Source organism: Podarcis vaucheri (assembly GCF_965113315.1).
Source record: "Podarcis vaucheri genome assembly, chromosome: 8".
Classification (NCBI taxonomy): domain Eukaryota; kingdom Metazoa; phylum Chordata; class Lepidosauria; order Squamata; family Lacertidae; genus Podarcis; species Podarcis vaucheri.
Window position 1 is genome coordinate 34032458 of NC_138766.1, and position 21015 is coordinate 34053472.

The window sequence follows — 21015 nt, forward strand, 5'->3', positions numbered from 1 at the left end:
CCTGTGCATACGCTATGTATTTATAACCACCACTTTACAGAATTATATTTAGCATAATGAATACTGATATGAATCTGGGGGTTAGTAAGCAGTGTGCTGGAGAGAGCGATGCTGATGTCTGTTCTTGGAAGCAATGCTATGTGTATGAGAGGGACAGAATCTATTTGGCAAGAATGCTGTGGACCCCTCCATTGTACGCTTAAAGTTGTATACATGTGTAAATAAACCATCTAGCATAAAGACACCACAGTCTCTGTTGTCTTATTGTCTCAGAGGAAACAGAGACGCTGGTTTAAAATGTGTCTGGTACTCCTGGAATCTCACACCGCTGGAGTGTTTTTGCCTAAGCTGGAAGATGAAGTTTGCTGGTGGGATCAAAATTCTTGTTTCAAGTTCTGGTTATCAGAAGATCCCTTCTGTCAAATATGCAAATATCAGCTTGATTGACTTTGATTTAAAATAATGTGCTTTGGATTACAATAATGTGCTTTTGTAACATATAACGCTAGACACCCTAGGATATTTGTTTATAGTATGTATTGATTTTCTATTCTTGGCCTATGTTTTACTCAAACTCCCTCTGCCTTTCCTGGCTAAAATCTAAAATTGGTCATATTTTTCGTTTAGTCATTTGCTTTCCAAATAATAAGGGTTGCAATTAGTCAGCTGGAAACCTTTTAAAGTATTGAAGTAGAGAAGGTGAAGTGGAATGTGTTGAATAAGGAGGGCTGGGCGTCCTTGGGAAAAGCCATGTGCTGTACTGTGATCAGCTTCCTTTGCTTGTGGATGTGGGGAGAAATTATCCACAAGTGGTCTTGAATAATGGCGTGGCCTTGCAGTGAGAGGAGCACAAGTGCTTCGTTGAGCCATTACCTAGCAACGTGAGATCAGAACAAACTTCTTGACTGGCAAACTATAGAGTTACACACACGTGAATTCCCAAGGCTTGCTGTAATGAAATTTTGAGCAGAAGTGGCAACAATATGTGTCTTAACACTTTCCTTGACAGCCGTTCTTCACACTCTTAAGTAGCTGCCCAATTGCTTTCCCTTCTCGTAGCATTCCAGATGCATAATAATTCGTGTAAACGTGAACTTGGAACCCCACCAAAGAAAACACAGCTTGGAGAGTGGGGTGGATTTCTGGACAGAAAACAGCTAGGAAGGAAAAAGGGCTAAGCACTTTTCAGGGGCTCATCTACAGGGGAGCAGGCATCTTGCTCCAGATCCACTGTTCCCCCATTTGAATTTGATCTTAGAACACGCATCCGCATTTGTGTTTGTATTTTAGTTTACAAAACTGCTGCTTCCTGCCCCTAGTTGTGGGCATTTCCATGTGGTGGGTCAATTCACGTTGTGCAATTTTGACTCCACCTTCTAATTTGCTATTTCCATTCCCTTTGTCTGAGCAGAAACTGAGCTTGTATGAAGGAAGAAGTCAATGAAACAACCCCACTCCCACCGGAGTAAAACGGGGGCTCGCCAAGCCACCTGCCCGGCCGATACGGCCCTTGGCGTGTGGAGAGGAATACCGGGCCAGGCCATGCTGCAGCTGCCTGCTTGGGGGACCCAGTTCATTCCCCCTCAAAAATTGTATGCATGGGGACACAGCCCTCCTGGCACCCCCCACACTACGCCCCTGATGCAGAGTCCTGATCAGGGACGCGGACTTATAAAAAATATTGGGGGGGCCCGGGAAAGCTCGTGAAATGTAAATAAGCTCATGAATATGCAAATAAGCTCATGAATATGCAAATAAAGTGGCGCCGCCCCCTCGTGAGCGAATAGGGGAGAGCGTGCTGCTGCCTATTAATCAGCTCCGGAACAGCTGATATGCGGGAAACCTGGGGCTAGAGGCAGAAGCCCCCGCCCCCGGGGATTCCCCTGTTCTTGCGGGGGACGGCCGGGGCTCTCCAGCTAGGGCGCGCGGCTGGCTGGCTGGCTGGGGAGAGAGCAGGTGGGGAGGAGGCGGGGGATGGCGGCAAGGGCGCCCGAGATTATTGGGGGGGCTGAGCCCCCCCCAAAATTTTTTTGAGGGGGCTCAAGCCCCCTCAAGCCCCATGGAGTCGGCGCCTATGGTCCTGATGAGTGTGGACCGGACAAGCGCTTGAAAGGGAACACTTCTTCCCTGGTCTGCAGCTGGCCTATTGTAAGACCACACAGTCTGCAATGTTGGCAGTGCATTGCCAGTGTGGTCGCTCCCCTCCTGCCACTCCCTTAGCTTTAATGGTTCTTGCGGGCCAATGGCTCCCGCTGTGAACTCCCATTGGTCGCTGGTTAACAGGACTGAGAAGGATTGTACATCACAATTGGCCTTTGGCGGTCAGGTTTTTCCCCTTCCTCATATCAGGGGTACATGATTTGATTTCATTTGTTCATTTGTGGCCAGGGAGAGCATAGGGCAGGATCAATAGATAGCGAGGCAATCCCCATAAGGGGTCTTGGGGTGGCACCTGAATGTTTAGGTTCTAGCTTGGGGGACTGGGGCAGGCTGTTGCATGCTCACGGCACTGGTATCAAGAGTCTGGCAGCTGCTTCCTGGGAGTAGGTCCAGCGGGCAGGCTGGGCCTGGTATCAGACAGCAAGACTTTCTGTCCAACAGATCCTTGCTCTATGCGATGCCAAACTCTGATATATCTGTAACCAATAAAGCTTTGACCCACACGCTGGTCTCATGTACGTTTGTTGCGCCTGGTTGCTGACTCTGAGCCTGTGTGCTTCTGGGACACAATGAAGGTTTTTTGTAGTCAGTTGTTTAATCTTTGCTTTGCAATCGCAATTGCAGTTCTTGGAGTACTGAAGCTCAAAGAGAGCCACTTAAAGAAGTGAAGGTATACTGTTAGTTAAGATACAGTTTGTAACTTACGTTTTCTCCCCTTTCTTCTTCTTTTAGTGCCTGAAACAGTATATGCAGCTGGCTATTCGTGAGGGGTGTGGTTCTCCCATCACTTGTCCAGACATGATGTGCCTCAACCATGGGACTGTGCAAGAAACTGAGGTATCTCCATTTGTCACTTCTTTTTCTTTCTAATATTCTTTGTTCATTTACATAATGAATACATTAGAATGTTTCCTCCCCTTAATTACTCTAATGACTACTTGGCAGGAGGCCCACTTGACAGGAGAAACTAGAAACAAGCAGATGGTTTTCTTCTTGTTTTTCCTTTCCTGGGGAAATGTTTACTTGGCATCCAGGCGGTCTCAAAATTGTCTGCTTAAAAGCCAGAACATCCCCAATCTGAATGTCACCAGCCCTCCTTTAGAAAATGAATGTTGGAATATGTATGGCATTCCAGGTTGTAAAACACAAATCGTAGAGAGTTTTACACATGTTGCTTGCTGCTTAAATTGTGAACTGGGGGCAAGTGTGAATAGAAATTAGAAGGTAATCATTTTCAGGAGAAGTGATGGTACTTATGTATACATATAACAGTTTTGTGTGTGTGTGTGTGTGTGTGTGTGTGTGTGTGTTGGTTGGGACACAAGCTACTTATTTTATATTGACAAGATTTGTGAAGAAAGGCTGGACAAACAGCAGGTGAAATTAGAGGTGAAAACATGAGCATTGGTGTACCTTAACTACCAAACTTATTATAGCCAAAGCTTTTGTAGACTAGACTCCATGATCCCTGTTCACGTAATGTCTTCAAACATTTTGCAGTCTGCTCCTTTACCTTCCCTGCCCTTCCTCTCTGTCCACCCCTTTCTCCATCTGTGCCTCCCACCACGACATCCCAGCGCTTCCTCCTTAATGCTAGAAGGAACATTTGCCACAACAGCAACTTGTAAGGTGAACTACAATTAACATGCACAGCTGCAACACTGCCAGAGTCTGTTGAGCAAGTGTTCTTGGTGAAACTATCATGTGACCACTTTACCACAGGTACAACCATGAACTCTTTCCAGTGGTGGTCACCTCACATTTTTCACCACATCTATGAAAGCACTTAATTCACCAGAATGTATGCCACACAAGAGAGGGACCTGCGATTTCCCACAAGATTCATATGATTTTTAAGGCTACATTTGAAAATGGTGCGAGTCAGGTATTCAACTCGGATTTCATAATTGGCAAATACGTGTGGGTAAGGCCACTTGGTCTTTTGCTCGGATAACATGAGCCTGGATTATTCATAAGCTTTCACTTTAATGTTTTGTCTTGAGTGTGTGACTTCAAAGTTTGCACAGAAAACACAAAGCAACACTGGAATATGATAGTGTTCATAAAGCTTCTGAAATCTAAAGATCCATTTCAATTAGCTAAGCAAGAGGGCACATGAGGGTATGCATTAATGGGCCATTAATGTTTTCCTCTGTACTCTGAGGGGCAAAGAATTGAATGAATAAACAACGAAGAATGTATTTAATGGTCCATGAATGATGGAATGCACTAAATTCTGTTCAGGGTGATTATTCATTATATATTTATGATTTTCACTGAGCACATAAGGAATAATATCTCCTGAACAGAATAGGAGCAAGGACAAGAAGTGATCTTAATTGCATTAAAGTTTTAACAACCTGATGCCTCTCTTGATTAACATATAGGGCAGCTTCACAGCCCTTCCTACTGCTGCCTATTGCTTTGCCAACAGAGTTCTGATCACATTTCCATGCTAATCTTTCCTTGACTACATTAAAAAACAACAACAACCAGAACCATGACCTTAATAGTCTGGGTCAGGCTTCCACCTCCTACCGGGAGCTAGCCAATGATTTTTGGCATATATTGTTCCAGACTGAGTCCTGATATTAACTTAAAAGTGAGATATGTATGTCCTTTTAGGCTGTTTCTATTGTTGGGCTATTTGCTGGGCTATGGTGAATACAAACTCATAAGCGTACTGAAAATCATTGGAATTTCTGGGCTCATCACTTGTTTTCCCATCATGAATCTGTTACCAGTGGTAAGCACCCACTATCTGTGCCAGAATAGATTTGCAATAAAGAATGGGAGTCTCACTTAAAAGGGCCAAAGGTTCTATTACATACAAGGACATAGCTATGTTACTAATAGCCCACCTACAGATAGCAGGTAAGTTAATGCAACCCACACTTTGGGTAACCTAGAGAGGAAGAGTAACCCAAAGCAAGGAATGACTGGAAGGGGGAATTCAAACTACCTATAACCAGCAACCTTGGTGTGTGACTATTGACAGTTCCCGATTGGCAACTGACCAATGTGCTCAACTCCTTAAGGCCTCTTAATGGTGAGTTTTGGTGAGCACACCCTTACTTATCCCCTTAAACCAAGGGTGAGAAACTTGTAGCTTACTCTGATGCTGATGTTGTAACCAGTTCTAACTAATCTAAGAAGATCATGACATTGTATGACGGAGGCTTGATGTGAGGCTGAGAATCTGACAAAAAAACTCTTTGCTGTTGTTTGCCAAGATGATTTCCTGACATTTGCTCTGTCTGAAGATATACCGTTATGAAGCATATTGATTCCTTGCCTGGGAAGAATCTGTAATTGAAATGAAGCTAACCTTATTCATGGCAAACAAGGTTGTCTAGGCAACTTCAGGAGGAGAATGACGAGATGTAGAAAATGTTCTGTACACTGTGCATGTATGGAGGAGATACTTGAAGAATCAAATTAATTTATCTGCTGTTTGTAAAAAGGATCTCATATTCATGTGTGTGTGTGTGCACTGAGGATTTGCTTAGTTTGGTGTGTATGTGTGTATGTATGTGTGTGTGTATATATATATATATATATATATATAAACATAACTGCATGTCGGTAATGGAAGCAAGTTCCCATCCTGTAAAAAAAGAAAAAGAAAACGTGGGCGCAAACAAGCCACTGTCTCTTAGAGTAAAAATGTAATTAAATCTGTTTATTTCCCCCCATCTTTCTATCCTGACTTAACACTGAGTCTTAAAAGTCAGTCCAAGTAGGTGGCCTCATTCAGCATGTTTCAAAAAGATGTTCAGCCTTTGGCCACAATTTGCCATTGGAGTGAGTTGCATAGTGATTTGTAGATGGCCACAAATGGAATATTTTAAAATAAATTGTAATGGGACACATAGGAGGAGGTAGTCTATAAGTGTTTGTGTTTCAGAGTGCTGCATTTCACAAATTAAATTTGAAACTATAAACTTGTGGTACATGCTTTCTTGTCAACACAACAGTCTCTCACATGGTAGTCCTCCTAAATTCCATTAAATGTTCGGGATTTGTTTGTTTTGTTTTTTTGAACATTAGCCAAATATGTTTACTTTTGAATATATAATCATTTCATTTCTCTCCGCATACATTGCTGTTTTTAATAAAAACCCATAAAGACTTGTTCTAAGTGGCAAGGGAGTTCCTTAATGGAACAAATGAATATTTTATGATGGATATAATGCACAGGCTTTTGTTAGAATAGGGGCGGTAATAATGTGACCTGCTATGGAAGCCAAAAGTAGTGGGGATATTGGAGGGAATATAAATTAAATCTGTGCTCTTGATTTATAGGAATGTGTTCCCTGAAACCATCTTCCATTATGTGGTATGCAACATTACTAGCACTTAAATATCTACAGCATGGACTAGGTGAATTATCTATAGACCATATATATACATGACAAGCTAAAAAGACTTGAGAAATTATTGTTTTAAACTTGCTGCAATAAAAAATGCATGGTACTATTTTTGTCCCAGAACATTTACTAGCTAACATTTACTAGCTTTTGTAAGACAGTTCTGTTTGTCATACAATGTACACTATTAGAGTACACCCAGAAAGTGGGTATCGATAAGCTAACTTATCTGTATTAGTAGCTGAATAGGTTAATGGAGCAGGAAGACTCTTTCTGAGCTGCATTAAGAGTAACATGTGAGAGGGCTTTCTTTGTGGCTGTGTCCTAGGTGTGGAACTGCAAGCTTCTGTATATGTTGATAATGTTCCTCTTTGCTTGTGTTCTTCTGCAGCAGAGCTGCTGTGCTGGCTTCCCTTCCCTTCCCATGGGTCACTGTTGCTTATCAAGAGGGAGAGGGGGAAGGTGTCTGAGAACTCTGTTGTTGTTTAGTTGTTTAGCCATGTCCGACTCTGCGTGACCACATGGACCAGAGCACGCCAGGCACTTCTGTCTTCCACTGCCTCCCACAGTTTGGTCAAACTCATGCTGGTAGCTTCAAGAACACTATCCAACCATCTCGTCCTCTGTTGTCCCCTTCTCCTTGTGCCCTCCATCTTTCCCAACATCAGGGTCTTTTCCAGGGAGTCTTCTCTTCTCATGAGGTGGCCAAAGTATTGGAGCCTCAGCATCAGGATCTGTCCTTCCAGTGAGCACTCAGGGCTGATTTCCTTAAGAATGGATAGGTTTGATCTTCTTGCAGTCCGTGGGACTCTCAAGAGTCTCCTCCAGCACCATAATTCAAAAGCATCAATTCTTCGGTGATCAGCCTTCTTTATGGTCCAGCTCTCACTTCCATACATCACTACTGGGAAAACCATAGCTTTAACTATACAGACCTTTGTTGGCAAGGTGATGTCTTTGCTTTTTAAGATGCTGTCTAGGTTTGTCATTGCTTTTCTGTCTGATAACTCAGCGCAGTGCAAATGCACCAGCAGAGCCAATTCAGGGCTACTGCCAGTGCATTTGTACTGCACCAAATTTTGCAATGTGGTTCTGCAGCCAAGCAATGCATGCCAAAATGCATGCACTGGGGCAAAGTGTGCATAAAAATCCATAGATTAGCAAAATAACATAAAATGCATTATATTACAGAAAGTTGCTTTGCAAAACTGTATATATTAGGCGAAATGGCATACAAATATTTATGTTAGAAGTGATCAGCACTAAAATGCTGGTGAATTTTCATTATTTTATTTTTTAAAAATGCAAACGGATGTGGAAAAAGACTAGAAAAATAAGGGAAAACTGAAATTGGCAGATTCATCCATCCCTACTGCTGACCACACAAGGGATTTCTTGGGACTCCTTTTGCATTTTTGAGTTATTAAGTTTATTTTAATAGTTTGGCTTTTCATATGCTAAATTTTTCAGCTGCAATGATATGCACTAGTAATTGAGCTAGTAGAAAGCCACCCACACCTTCCATTGCTTCTCCTCCCCCAGTTCGTTTATGACAGTTATCATGTTGTATCTGACAAGTTAATGAAAGATAGAATGACCTGAGAAAGAGTGACTGTTCCACCACCATCTTGACTGATGGCTGGTAAACTGAGTCAAGGGTTTGAAGACAACATGACTGGATTCGACAATCTAGTAGTTTTTGGTGACTGCTCTTGGTTTATTTCCATCTCCAAGACCTGGCGGCGGCATCATTGACATAGGGAACTGGGTGGTTGTGTTTCTGGCGCACAGGGTTATGAGCAGCAAACAGGATTGGATCAGAGTTGTTTATCCTGCTATTTCCTTACCGCAATCTGTAACCCTCCATTGCAGTGATTTATGATGTGCCAAAATTCTCTGCTTAATTCAGTGTATCTAGCAGTTATGAGCTAATAAATTTCCTAAAAAGAATCATTTGGGTTCATCTTAGGACAAGAGGAGAAAAAATAGGTCTCTTTTGTGCATGCTGTTCTTCTATGGCTGTTCAGCCATAAACCTAGTACCTTAGATACGGGAGAGATCCTACAGACATTCCACAACTATTTATTTATTTATTGAATTTGTATCCTTTGCTTCCTCTTGAAGGAGCCTGGGATGGCAAACACTTCTCTTTTTTTAAAAAAAGAAAGGTATTCTAAAAACAGTTGCAGTTAAACACATTATAAAAACACGTTCTCAATTCAATGATCTCAGGGTTGCCAGGAACAGTGTCCATTTATCAGATGCCTGGGTGAACAGGTATGTTTTCATTAATGATGGAGAAAGGCACATTTCACCAGGGAGGGCATTCCACAAATGGTGAACTACCACTAAACAGGCCCTGGCATGAGACAACACCAACCAGAAAGCCCTTGAAGGCACCACCAGCATGGTCTCACATGCCGTTTGTAGGGTCTGAGATGGTTTACAGTATATTGGGGAAGGTGCTCTTTTAGGTCAATATGTAGAACATGGTTATTCATAAAGAATGCCTGGCATATGTTTCCTTCCTTTTTTTAACATCCTCTTTAAATATTTGAAAAGTGCAAATTTCCCTGTAGCCTAATCTGTTCTTGTAATTTTTCTTTATTAAAAAAATCATTGTTGTAAACCTTTCCTGAATTTCTTATTGTCATCTTTTTGTGGATTGTCTTCTGAAACATCATTCAGCATTTGAAATATGAGCTGGACTGGCTATCTGGAATTAAATACAATGGTACAAGTACTTTCCAAATAATTTAAAAATATCAACACAAACTTATTAAGTAATATAAACATCAACTTTTTTTGCTACAGAATCATATCGTTGGTTTATAATCCCATGATCTAGTGAGTCATACTGTCTTCATATTATTTATTTTTGTTTTGTTTTGTTTCCTGTTCTCCCTGTAGTCTATTTTTATTGGTATTGGTCCAATATTATCAAAGTTGCTTGTGAATTCAAAGTTTGTGCAGTTGAATGAGGAGCACTGCAAACCTAAGATTGCCCTGGATGTACTGAGTGGTGTGAATCTATATAGTAGTGGCAAGAGACTGTAAACTTGGCAGTAAAGTTCAGAGAAAGTGCTTTTTATTTTGAGAAACATAATTCTAATTTACTCTGTGTCAAATCTGGGTATTTGAATAAAGGTTTTATCACAATGGGTTGAAAAGTGGTTTCTGTGATGATATGACAACAATTCAAAAAAACCAAACAATTCATTGGAAGGTGGGTTTTTTGTGTGTGATTTTTGAGCATTTCATTGCATTGCCACTGATGCCAAACTTAGTGTGGATGCCCGATCAGCATAGCCTAAAGCAGCTCCAACAAGTTAACACCACTAATTATTCATTTCAAACTATGCTGGCAGTTGTATGATGAATTGTACCAGAAATTTCTAAGCTTACTCATATTTGTTTTAGCAGAATAGAATATTGTTTGCAGTTGAGTTCTTGTAAATACTAACCAGCTTTGGCTTTGGCAGTTTACCTTTTAACATTTGTGTCCCTCTTAAATTGCCAAATGATCTTGAATTCAAAATTGAAGCCTTGTTGTGATTGCTTTCTCTCTTCCCCCCTCTCTGAACTTATGAACCACGGGAGAAATAATGGAAGCAAATGTCAACAGACATTCTCGTTTGACTCATTTTTCGGATTAGTTAATCCCCCATCTTCCATCTTAACATCTTGTCTTCTTTCTTTCTTTCAGATCTCCAGGTTGGTACCTGCTGATCAATTTCAGTTATACCAGCGATTGAAATTTGAAAGAGGTGTGGCTTTTACATTGATTTAGGGGGGTTAATACCAGATATACATGTATAATTAAACTCACAAAACAGTTTGAATAATAGTTTGAAGGACTTATTAGACTAAATAAATGCCTTTTTTAAAAAAGGAAGTGCAGGAATATGAACACAGCCAATGCTTCTGCATTGAAAAAGAAAGCAATAAAATACCTGGTGAATGTTATCAATTATGATGCCTTCATACTTTTATCGCAGATATGGCTCACAGCCCATTGGCTGCACCTGAGCCCCCCTCAAGTTTTTTTTGTGACTGTCCAAGAACTCCTCCAATTTGCCTTTGTTAAGAAAAGTGGATCCTCCACTATGATGGTGCCCCCTCATGTTTTTTCTATATAAAAACACATGCACCCATTTGATTTTTTTTTAAAAAAACCCTTGCTGCTCCTATAGGCCTGCTGCTATGATACTAAAATATTTTTTTGTCTCCCTATGCTCTCAAACCCCCCGCTTAAAAAAACAACTTTAAGAATATTTTCATTTTTAAAATTGGCTGTGATGCTGAAAGGTTTTATATGCCCCCACCAAAGCCTTCAGAATTTGACATTTTGTGGTTTATAAAGAGGTTTGTCAGATACTATTGACCACAGTACAGTGACTTGGTTTCTGAAGCCAATGACAATGGAGGCTGAATATGAATCAACAAATAGCAAACAAAGTACATAATTAAAAATGTTGTGCTTTTGGATTTCTAATAAACATTTTTTAGAAGTGCATTTGGATCCCCTGAGAACCTGGTGTCCTTCTGCTGACTGTCAGTCCGTGTGCCAAATTGAACCAAGTGAATCTGGACTACCCGTGCCTGTAAAATGTCAGGCTTGCTATTTGACGTTCTGTTCATCATGCAAAGAGCCTTGGCATGTGGAGAAGCTATGCCTGGAAAACCATCTTATTGTGGGACCAAGTGAGCATGGGTAAGAGAAGGATTTGCTGAGGTGCTGCAAATCTTCCATATCGTAATTGCAATAATTTCAGCTTTCCTTTAGTTGGAATTTGTAGATGTAGAATTAATTCATTGCCAGTTGTCAGGGGCAGGGAAGCATTTTCAATAGATTGCCAGAACATACCTGCACCGTGCTTTGAAAGCACTCTTGCACCACTCTAAACAGTCATGGTTTCCGTCAAAGAACCCTGGGAACTGTAGTTTACTCTTCACAGAGCTACTGTTCCTAGCACCCTTAACAAACTACAGTTCCCAAAATTCTTTGGGGGAATCCATGATTCTTAAAGTGATAAGAGTACTTTAAATGTTTTCTGTGGCTGTGACCCAGGTGCAGTGTCTTAGTTACAGTGCTAGCTGCCCCCAAAGTGTACTGATGTCTGATGCCATTGTGATATTGCACATGTATGTGTAGATGGATATTGCACATGTAGATGGATATTGCACATGTATGTGTAGATGGATTAAGGATGCTCCACGTGCTACTTGCCCAGACGCCACAACCTGAACGACAGTGAAATAATCTATTACTATCCTTTGTTTTTATTATTATTATTAAATATTTTCTTGATTTACAAAAGTGTGTGCAATGTCTCTCTCTCGTATCCCCCCCCATGTAACATTTTTACAAATCAGTTTCATTTGTTGAGACATTAGGAAGAAAAGGGGGAAAGAGGTGGCGGGGGGGAAAGATGGGTGGGGGTGGGGTCGGGTGGCGATGTTTCTATTTTACTATATGTAGGGTTTGGTGTCAGCGTTGCTTGTGCAGGTTCTCTGCTATTCACTTATGTTCCTTTGGTGGTGAGAGAGGTTGGGGTTGGCCTAGGGTGATCTTTGTTTTCATGTGTGAGTGGGGTGTGTGTGTGTTTTGGATCAGGTTAGCCATATTGATTTGTATGCTGTTGGTGGATTTTTGTCGTTGTCTTGTTGGGCTGTGTGTGTGATAAAGGGGAGCCATATTTGGCTTTGGAGGTCTTTAAGCAGGTCTTTAAGCAGAGGCTTGACAGCCATATGTCAGGAGTGCTCTGATGGTGTTTCCTGCTTGGCAGGGGGTTGGACTCGATGGCCCTTGTGGTCTCTTCCAACTCTATGATTCTATGATATTTGTCTCCATGTCAGTTTCAGTTTATTAGTTAATTTTTCTAGTAAGGCTGTTTCCCATACTATTTGGTACCACTGGTCCATGCTTACTCCTGACAGGTCTCTCCAGATTACTGTCCTTTGTTGAACTACCATCTTTCACAGGGTTTTCCCCCTCTACTTTTCTAGAGTGCTTATCAAAACCACCATAGAAGCTCCAATTAAGCAGTGCCCGGTTTGCCGGATCCATATTGAGAGGAATAAAGGCTGTGCTCAAATGATGTGTAAGAACTGCAAGCACACATTCTGCTGGTACTGTCTGCAAAATCTGGATGTAAGTGACCTGTGCCAAGGGCTTTGGGGTGGGCTTGTCCAGGTTTTTGCCCTCTAGTTCCTTTACAATCGCTTGTAACTAGGGGAGGGAGACACCTTATTGGCAACTAAGAATTTTAGAAGAGCATTGCTATATCAGATCAAAGATTCACCCAGTCCTGATTCTCAGGTTGCCCATTTAGATGTCTATGCGAATCCTACAGATGGGGCTCGAAGGCCATACCCTTCCCCTTCTCTTGCTCCCCCAGCAAATTGGTTTTACCCTGTCCTCCATCCTTACTTGAGTAAACCTCTCTCTAACTGAGGTTAGATTCACTTGTTATGCTACTGTGGTAATTGCAGCTACCACCAGAAATTCTACCTGTCTAAGTTATTGGGTGATGAGCTGTCATTATCTTACTGAGCCGCAGGCTGTCCTCTGTCACATAGTAGCTGTCGCTTAAACAGAACGTGTGCACTCAACAGGGAGTGTCTCTTAATGGCATCAAAGGGGTATTGTGCTAATACGTTTGCCTTGCCTATAGTAGCAATAAATAGACACTGCATGATATGTTTTGGAAGAAACTGTCAATTGAAAAAGCTGCTGATTTAGTGAGGAGTCCCCATTCATCACTTAATCTGTCTCTGATTGTTCCTGTTTGGCTACTGCCCCCCCCCCCTATAAAAGTTGGGTTCAAATGTTGCAGTTCTCTTCCCAAGCACCTCATCCTGAAAATACCTGATTTTGCAATCATTCACCAATAACTTTCTCTCTCTCTCCCTCCCCCCCCCCTCTCTGGAGAGTAATGTTACTGGCCTTCACATAATTTTCATTTTTCATGATCACAAATCTGGTTTCCCCCTCCCTCTTTTTTGGCATGTCTCAAAGTTATAGATGCAACTCTCTTTACTGCAGCATTTGATCACATTAAGTGGGTTTGCAAATGCTGATGACTCCTTTGTGTTCAGTTTCATTAGCTGACTTTCCACATTTGTGGGGGTGTTTTTCCATGTCCGCTCACATGTCTCCCTTTCTGTAAAGCATACATTTTGTAGAAGAGCAAGAGGTGTCATATTTTCTGTGGCAATTGCACTTGAGAAATTCCCATTTTCATCAGTGTACTTACTGCTGGAAGAAAAGTTTTGGGAGCCAAAAATACCCACCAGACTTTGCACTGGGCACCTGGGCACCTATTTCAAGGCAGGCCCAATGTATTCGTGCAAACTACTAAACACACTCTTTTCTTTCTGCTTTCAGAACGATATCTTCCTAAGGCATTATGACAAAGGCCCTTGCCGAAACAAACTGGGTCATTCCCGTGCCTCAGTTATGTGGAACAGAACACAGGTAATGCGGGTGACCCAAGCTTGAGTCTATATCAGGATTTGATATGTTTTCCATCTGCTCACACACAGCTTTCCCGTTCCTTATCACATTTCTCCTCCTGCTTTTTTCAGGTTGTTGGGATCCTTGTGGGCCTGGGTATCATAGCCCTGGTAACATCTCCCTTGCTGCTCCTAGCCTCACCGTGCATCATCTGTTGTGTCTGCAAATCGTGCCGTGGCAAGAAAAAGAAACATGACCCGCCAACAACCTAAAGCTTTTCACCCTATTGTCTGTGAAGACCTGCATCTTGTATGTGATGGAGAAGACATGAAGGCTGACCTCTGGTGCCAATGCTTTCCCAACCAATTCTCCTTCTCTTTGCCAACTTCTGCAAAAAGTGCCTACAGTTTCATGGGACACAGTGTTGTTTGCAAGTTGCCGTTCCGCAGTGGGATAGGTGTCTGTTGTGGTGTTTTCAGTTCAGCTCTGGCTATTTTCTTTTTTAAAGGAAAAGAGGCAGGGGTTCTAAACATAGTTTCAAAGGTTCTTCAAAATGACCCACCTCTGTTTGGTTCTACAGTATTTTCCAGAGTCTGGATATGTGCCTGTTTTTGAGCAACTTTAATTTTGCAGCTCATGGAGCAGTCCTGCAGTTATGTGAGGGAAGACAGGGGAACAACGCAACCCCGTTGTAAGAGATCTTTGGATATTATTGAGTTTTCACTTTCCAGGGGCAGATTTCAGAGTTACTAAAAAGATATCCTGTAAAAAAAAATCATATACCTGAAAAGGGGAAGGTAGTGGAAATGAAGTACAACTGAAATGGGATATTGTTAATATACATTTGCTAAACGCCCAATCAAAACTGGACCAACGACGAGTTGAATCAGCCTTGGTACAGCATCAGAAAGAATGGTCTGGAGCAGCTGGTGCAGGTACATAGCACTGACACCATATGCCAAGTAAATCGCTCTACCTGAGCCACTGATTAGGACTGGGTGTGAATTATTGTCAGGCGTTTTGCAAAACATATGTTGCACTGGTGCGAGAAGTGGCAAGTGTAGGGGAGATTCGTGGTATGCAACAGGATCCAGTTGGCCTGGTATAATAACAATACTCCCCTACTCTGCCCCGAGCCTTGTATTACAGTGGCACTAGAGTGCTGTGCATCCTTTGGCTTCACTTCTGGCAACTTGTGGTGCACTTGCCAAAAAGGTTGGCCATCATTGATGCAAACTATAATTTCAGGTGAAAATTGGAGGGTTACATGTACACTTAAACACACGCACAAACATACACAGCACCAGCAATTTGTTCAGGTGTATTACACTACATTGGGCAAATACTGCCCAATTAAATTATTTCACTGAGTTAGTGAGGAGTTGTAAAAACAGTACAGAGACCTTGAGCAAGTCCTATATAAAAACTTAGCTAATGGCTGCAAGCTTTAAGATGAACAGGCCTCCTTCCCCCAATAATGAATTCTAGTCTTCTATAAGACAAGCCCATAGCTAGATTGTGACTGAAGGAGCTGCATAATCTGGAAAACAGTGGATGAGGTCGAAATGGTGGGATAACCACTTTATCTAGTGCTGGATTACAAGACAGCGTAAGAGGAATTGTGGTGAAAAATGGTGTTGCATAACAAACATATAGCAACACTTTCTTGAAATATTATGCTTATATACACCACAGTCTTTAGCTTTGGGCTGACTATCTGGTTGTGGCCTCATGTTGTTCTGTATTGAGTACTTTAGAGGTAGAGTACAAATGTAAATAAATATGATTCTTCAAGGCAAGGTGTGTATGTTTCATGGTATATACTGTGTGTGCACATTACATTCACACACAAAACAAATATGCATTTGAGCGTGTACTATAGTATAGCCTTTCCCAGCTTGGGTTGTTGGACTCCAACTCCCAGTCAGCAAATCCAGTGGTCAGGGATAATGAGATTTGTAGTGCAGCAACATCTGGAGACTGAAAGTTGGGAAAGGCTGCTAGTATTTCAGCTAAGCAAATTCACTCCACAACAATCTGAAGTTGTTGGACCATCTAGTTTTGAAAGGTGATTGCCATCTTGGCAAGGAATTCCTTAGAATTCTGCTAAAGGATCCCTCTATCTTATGCAGTCCTCTTTAATCAGCAATATCTGGTTCAAAGTACAATGGACAGACATGTAGTCAAGTTTATTTTTCTCTTGCCATTTTTAAAAGAAACAGGCTTTCAGGAGGCTTTAACTAAGTAAGTTGAACTTGGGTCCCATTAAAAAAAGTTAATGACTTCTGTTTTGTAGAGCCTAAGTTCAGCTAACTTCATATGGCTACAACTGTATGACCTTAAGCAGAGAAATAGAAAGGAGAAGGGGCAGATAGATACTGAAGCCGAAAAGGTAAACAGATTTAATTTAAGGAAGCATAGTTCTCATGAAAAACTATTGGAAATCAAGCCTGGAAATTCCGTCTTTTCGTATATAAAAAAACAACAAAAACCTCATACCTAAGGGTTTCTAGAGAACTTGGAGAAACAGCCAGGACACCTGAATTAGGCTCTACAAAATGGACAGCAATGATGGGTGTTTCCTTTTCATATCTGAAAATTGTAGTCCAAAGTGAAAATTGTAGTCCAAAGTGGATAGTAAAATAGCCTCATTAGAGTCAATAATATGGGTTGGGGTGTGCTAAACTGCCAGCTGAGCCTGCTTAGCTTTGCAGTGCAACTGTGTCCTAACCCTGTACAACCTTGTATGCTGGCTGGGACTGGGGGGAGTTGTCCGAACCCCCTGAAGGGCACCAGGTTAGCGAAGGCTTCTTTAATACCAGCCAGGGCTGTCACCCAATTAAAAACCAAAAAACCCCTTGGTTGTATTATTTTCAGTTGACCCAAATCTGCATACATTAGTACTGAAGAAAAAAGAAGTCTTATTTGGGGGTCTGGGTGGAGGAGAAGGAACAATGACGAGCATTATTTAGCTATTCTGCAACCAGGATTTTAAACTGTTGCTCATATTCACATAAAGTAAGATTGTGGATGATGTGGATTTTCATCCGTTTTAGGAAGAGAATTGTGTGTTAGGGAGGAAATGAATGCCGACTTGCCTTCTGTTTCCCTTTCTGGCTGGTTCAATTCTTAACATACTTTTTACTCCCTGCTGCTCCCTTTGAATGCTGGGTGTGAGCTCCTCAGGGCGAATGGCAGGATGTTTATTAAAAAATCTACCACCCTAATTGCTCAGGGGCACCTTCTTAATCAAACTGATTAGTCAGCTAAACATTGTAGCTTGACCTAACCACCCTCTTTACTTTCCCTAGCAAATGGAAGGGAATTATGTATGTCTATGAAGCGCCTTTTTATCTTAGTCTACCTTTTATGATGGGAAGCCATGCGTGATGATAACGTTGAATTCCGTCCATGTCCTTGCCAATAAGAATTTCATATTGTATGTTAATTGTATGAAAGCCATCCCCCCCTTTCTGCCAAGGTTGTGTTATTTAAGGTTTGCTGTTTTGTTGTACAAACATTCACTGTATCAGACTAGAAACCAAATCCTTAATGGACAGTCAATGAGTAGAAACACAGGAACTTAACCACAGTTTCTCTGTTATCAGATTATCATCACAGTTCTGAAAATCAGATGTACATGCCCTGTCATGCTTTACCACTGTCTGCTATGAGATCAGAAAGAACCAAATTGCACCACTTGGATGTGGTAGTAATAGGCTTGTGCGTTTGTGATCTTCCTCGTTAGCTCCACTGACTTGCCAGACAGCCAAATTTACTACTCTTGATTGGCTACAGGAGAGGGATTTGGAATTGTACAGCGGTACCTTGGTTCTCAAACTTAATCCGTTCTGGAAGTCTGTTTCAAAACCAAAGTGGTCCAAAACCAAGGTGCACTTTCCCATAGGAAGTAATGCAAAATGGATTAATCCATTCCAGACTCTTAAAAACAACCCCTAAAACAGCAATTTAACATGAATTTTACTATCTAACGAGACCATTGATCCATAAAATGAAAGCAATAATCAATGTACTATACTATAAAATAAATAAGACAGTATTGTAGATTATAAAAAATAAAATTATTTCCTCCCCCCCTTGCCTGCACTGATGATGGTAATTGTTTGGATGGGGGGCTTTTACCCATTTCTACAGTCACACAATCAATCAATCAATCAATCAATCAATCAGTAGCTGAACTGTGTTCCACACAGTCACAAAAACAAATTAACTGAAAAAGCCTCAAAAACGAAAACGCAAAATAAATAGCAAAAACAAAAGGAACCAAACTTAATCTGTTCTGGAAGTCTGCTTGACTTTTGAAATGTTCGAAAACCAAGGCACAGCTTCTGATCGGTGCAGGTGCCCCAGAAACAATAGGCGACAACCACATCGGACGTTCAGCTTCTGAAAAACATTCGAAAACCAGAACACTTCTGGGTTTTCTATGTTTGAGAACCAAAGCGTTTGAGTACCAAGACGTTTGAGAACCAAGGTACCACTGTAATTGCTTTCGTTATTTTCCATGGCAATTTTAATTTATAATAAGACCATGAAGCATCACTTGGAAGAGGATAGGAAATAATCCGTAGATCATTGTATCACTGGAAATGTATTAGAGAAGAACTTTTTATTTTGGAGAACTGGAGGAAAACCTAGGCCTCTGAGCCCTATTTACATGCACCTACACATTTGATAAGAATTGCACGAGGGGTGGAATGAGACTGGGCTCAGTGGCTTCACCCCCTTTCTTACAACTCTGTCGGCTTGGCTCTACTACTCTCCATGAATTGGGGCTTCAGGTCTGTGAGCTGCTGCACATGTGTCATTTAGAGCTGATTGCATGATTAAGAATGTGCAAATGGGACTCTAGTACATCTTACATAAGACTTCAAAATGATGTTGATGTAGGGCTTCAGCTACCCCCTACTCAGGTAGTCAAGTTATTGGATTGTCTACTGGTACTTTTTAGTTCTTGGTATTAATTCATTTTCCATGAATACATTTTCTTCACCACTTTCCTAATACGGTGAAGGGTCAAGGCTGTGATCTTTGTAAGATTTAGTAGAAACTCTTTTCTGTATGTGTTCCAAAGAAAGCAGATGTGTATGAAGAAATTTTAAGTGCTCTTGTAAGTTTTATTTAATGAACCAAACATTTGGAAATGTACTTTGCTCTGTGTGTATATATTCATGCAATATATATTTTCAGCCTCTGAGATTTCCTTCTCTTCCCCCGGCTTTCCCTCCTAACATTATAATATGCAACATGTGCAAAATTAAAAATTCAGCAAAAGCCGTTTGTCTCTGTTTGTCTTCAGCAAGTTGCTTTTAAAACAGATTGCGGACGTTTAGTAAAGCTTTGTTACCAACAGAGGACAATTCAAAGCCATATGTCACATTTTTAAGGATCATTGGGGGGCGGGGGGGGGCGGAAATGGCAGCGGAAAGTCTGCATTCAGTTTGGATTCTTAGTGGACTTAAATAAAATGATGCTGTTATCATTTTTTTGTACAATGCTTCATAACATCATTTATAAACTCTTGTGGAGCCATTCATGACTCTTCACAGCAACAGCAGACTAATAATAAAGGTAAAGGGGCCTCTGACCATTAAGTCCAGTCGTGACCGACTCTGGGGTTGCGGTGCTCATCTCGCTTTATTGGCCGAGGGAGCCGGCGTACAGCTTCCGGGTCATGTGGCCAGCATAACTAAGCCGCTTCTGGCGAACCAGAGCAGCGCACGGAAACGCCGTTTACCTTCCCGCAGGAGCAGTACCTATTTATCTACTTGCACTTTGACAGGCTTTCAAACTGCTAGGATGGCAGGAGCAGGGACTGAGCAATGGGAGCTCACCCCATTGTGGGGATTCAAACCACTGACCTTCTGGTCAGCAAGCCCTAGTCTCTGTGGTTTAACCCACAGCGCCACCCGCGTCCTTAGACTAATAATAGCACCCTGCAAAAACAGGTAAGTGTTTACCTGGTGCTGAGATGCCAAAACATCAGCACCTGTCATGCTTCCAATAGAAGGTGTTCCATAATTGAGGTGCCACCACAGTGAAGATCCTGCATTGTGTTGTTACATGACGCATCTCCCCCAACGGTGGGACCAGAAGGAGGTCCTCACCCCTGGATCTAAGAATCTAGGCAAGCTGATAACAGAGAGTTGTTCCTCAGATTCTTGAGTCTTGAGTTGTTTGAGGCCTTATATAGGTCAACCCCAACACCTTTAATTCAGCCTGGCAGCATATTAGCAGTTAATTAAAATGTTTCAGGATCAGTGTTGTGTGATCTCTGCCCGCTGTCCCAAACAACACACTGGCAGCTGCATTCTGCACTAATTGTAGCTCCAAGAATGATGTTAAGGACTACCCCACATAAAGTGCACTGCAGCAATCCAAATGGGACATTGCCAGAACATGGGTCACTGTAGCCAAGTTTCGCGCGCTCTCTCTTTCCAGGAACAGCCATAGCTGGCAAACCAGCCATAGCTGGAAAATAGCACTGAGGCCACCTGTGCCTCTAGTGACAATTATGCTGGATTAAGGTGTATCTGAAGAAGTGTGCATGCACACGAAAGCTCATACCAAGAACTAACTTAGTTGGTCTTTAAGGTGCTACTGGAAGGAATTTTTTTATTTTGACTATGGCAGACCAACACGGCTACCTATCTGTAGCTGGATTAAGGAGTGCACCCAGATGACACACCTGCTCTTTCAGGTGGATAGCAATAAGCAGCAAACCCAATGATTGGATCTGAGAACCACCTATCACCATAACTCCAATCCTGTTTGCAAATATATGCGGATATTACAAAAGCAGCCCAAATCTTTTCTGTTTGTTTAATAATAATAATAATAATAATAATAATAATAATAATAATCCCTAAGTGTGATAGAGCAGGGGGCATATGACAAGCTATTCCTTCACTATGTTGATGGCAAAGCAGGTATTTGGTACTCTGCCTGAGATCTCTTGGAGACAGTAAGGAGACAATGATGCTCTGGGTGTTTGTACAGTGGTGC

At 41.6% G+C, this 21015-nt stretch overlaps 1 protein-coding gene across 6 annotated transcripts in view; it reads left to right on the top strand.

The window, feature by feature from the left end:
• RNF144B (ring finger protein 144B) overlaps nt 1–19286 on the top strand; it is a 75448-nt gene extending 56162 nt beyond the window's left edge. For all 6 annotated transcript variants that reach the window (XM_082235032.1, XM_082235034.1, XM_082235037.1 and 3 more), the window contains 6 exons: nt 2893–2997; nt 10237–10297; nt 11040–11244; nt 12540–12684; nt 13921–14010; nt 14121–19286. In XM_082235032.1, coding sequence (XP_082091158.1) covers nt 2893–2997; nt 10237–10297; nt 11040–11244; nt 12540–12684; nt 13921–14010; nt 14121–14261 — 747 coding nt within the window. In that variant the 3' untranslated portion in view covers nt 14262–19286. The remainder of the gene's footprint in view (nt 1–2892; nt 2998–10236; nt 10298–11039; nt 11245–12539; nt 12685–13920; nt 14011–14120) is intronic.
• The last annotated feature ends 1729 nt before the right edge of the window (nt 19287–21015 follow it).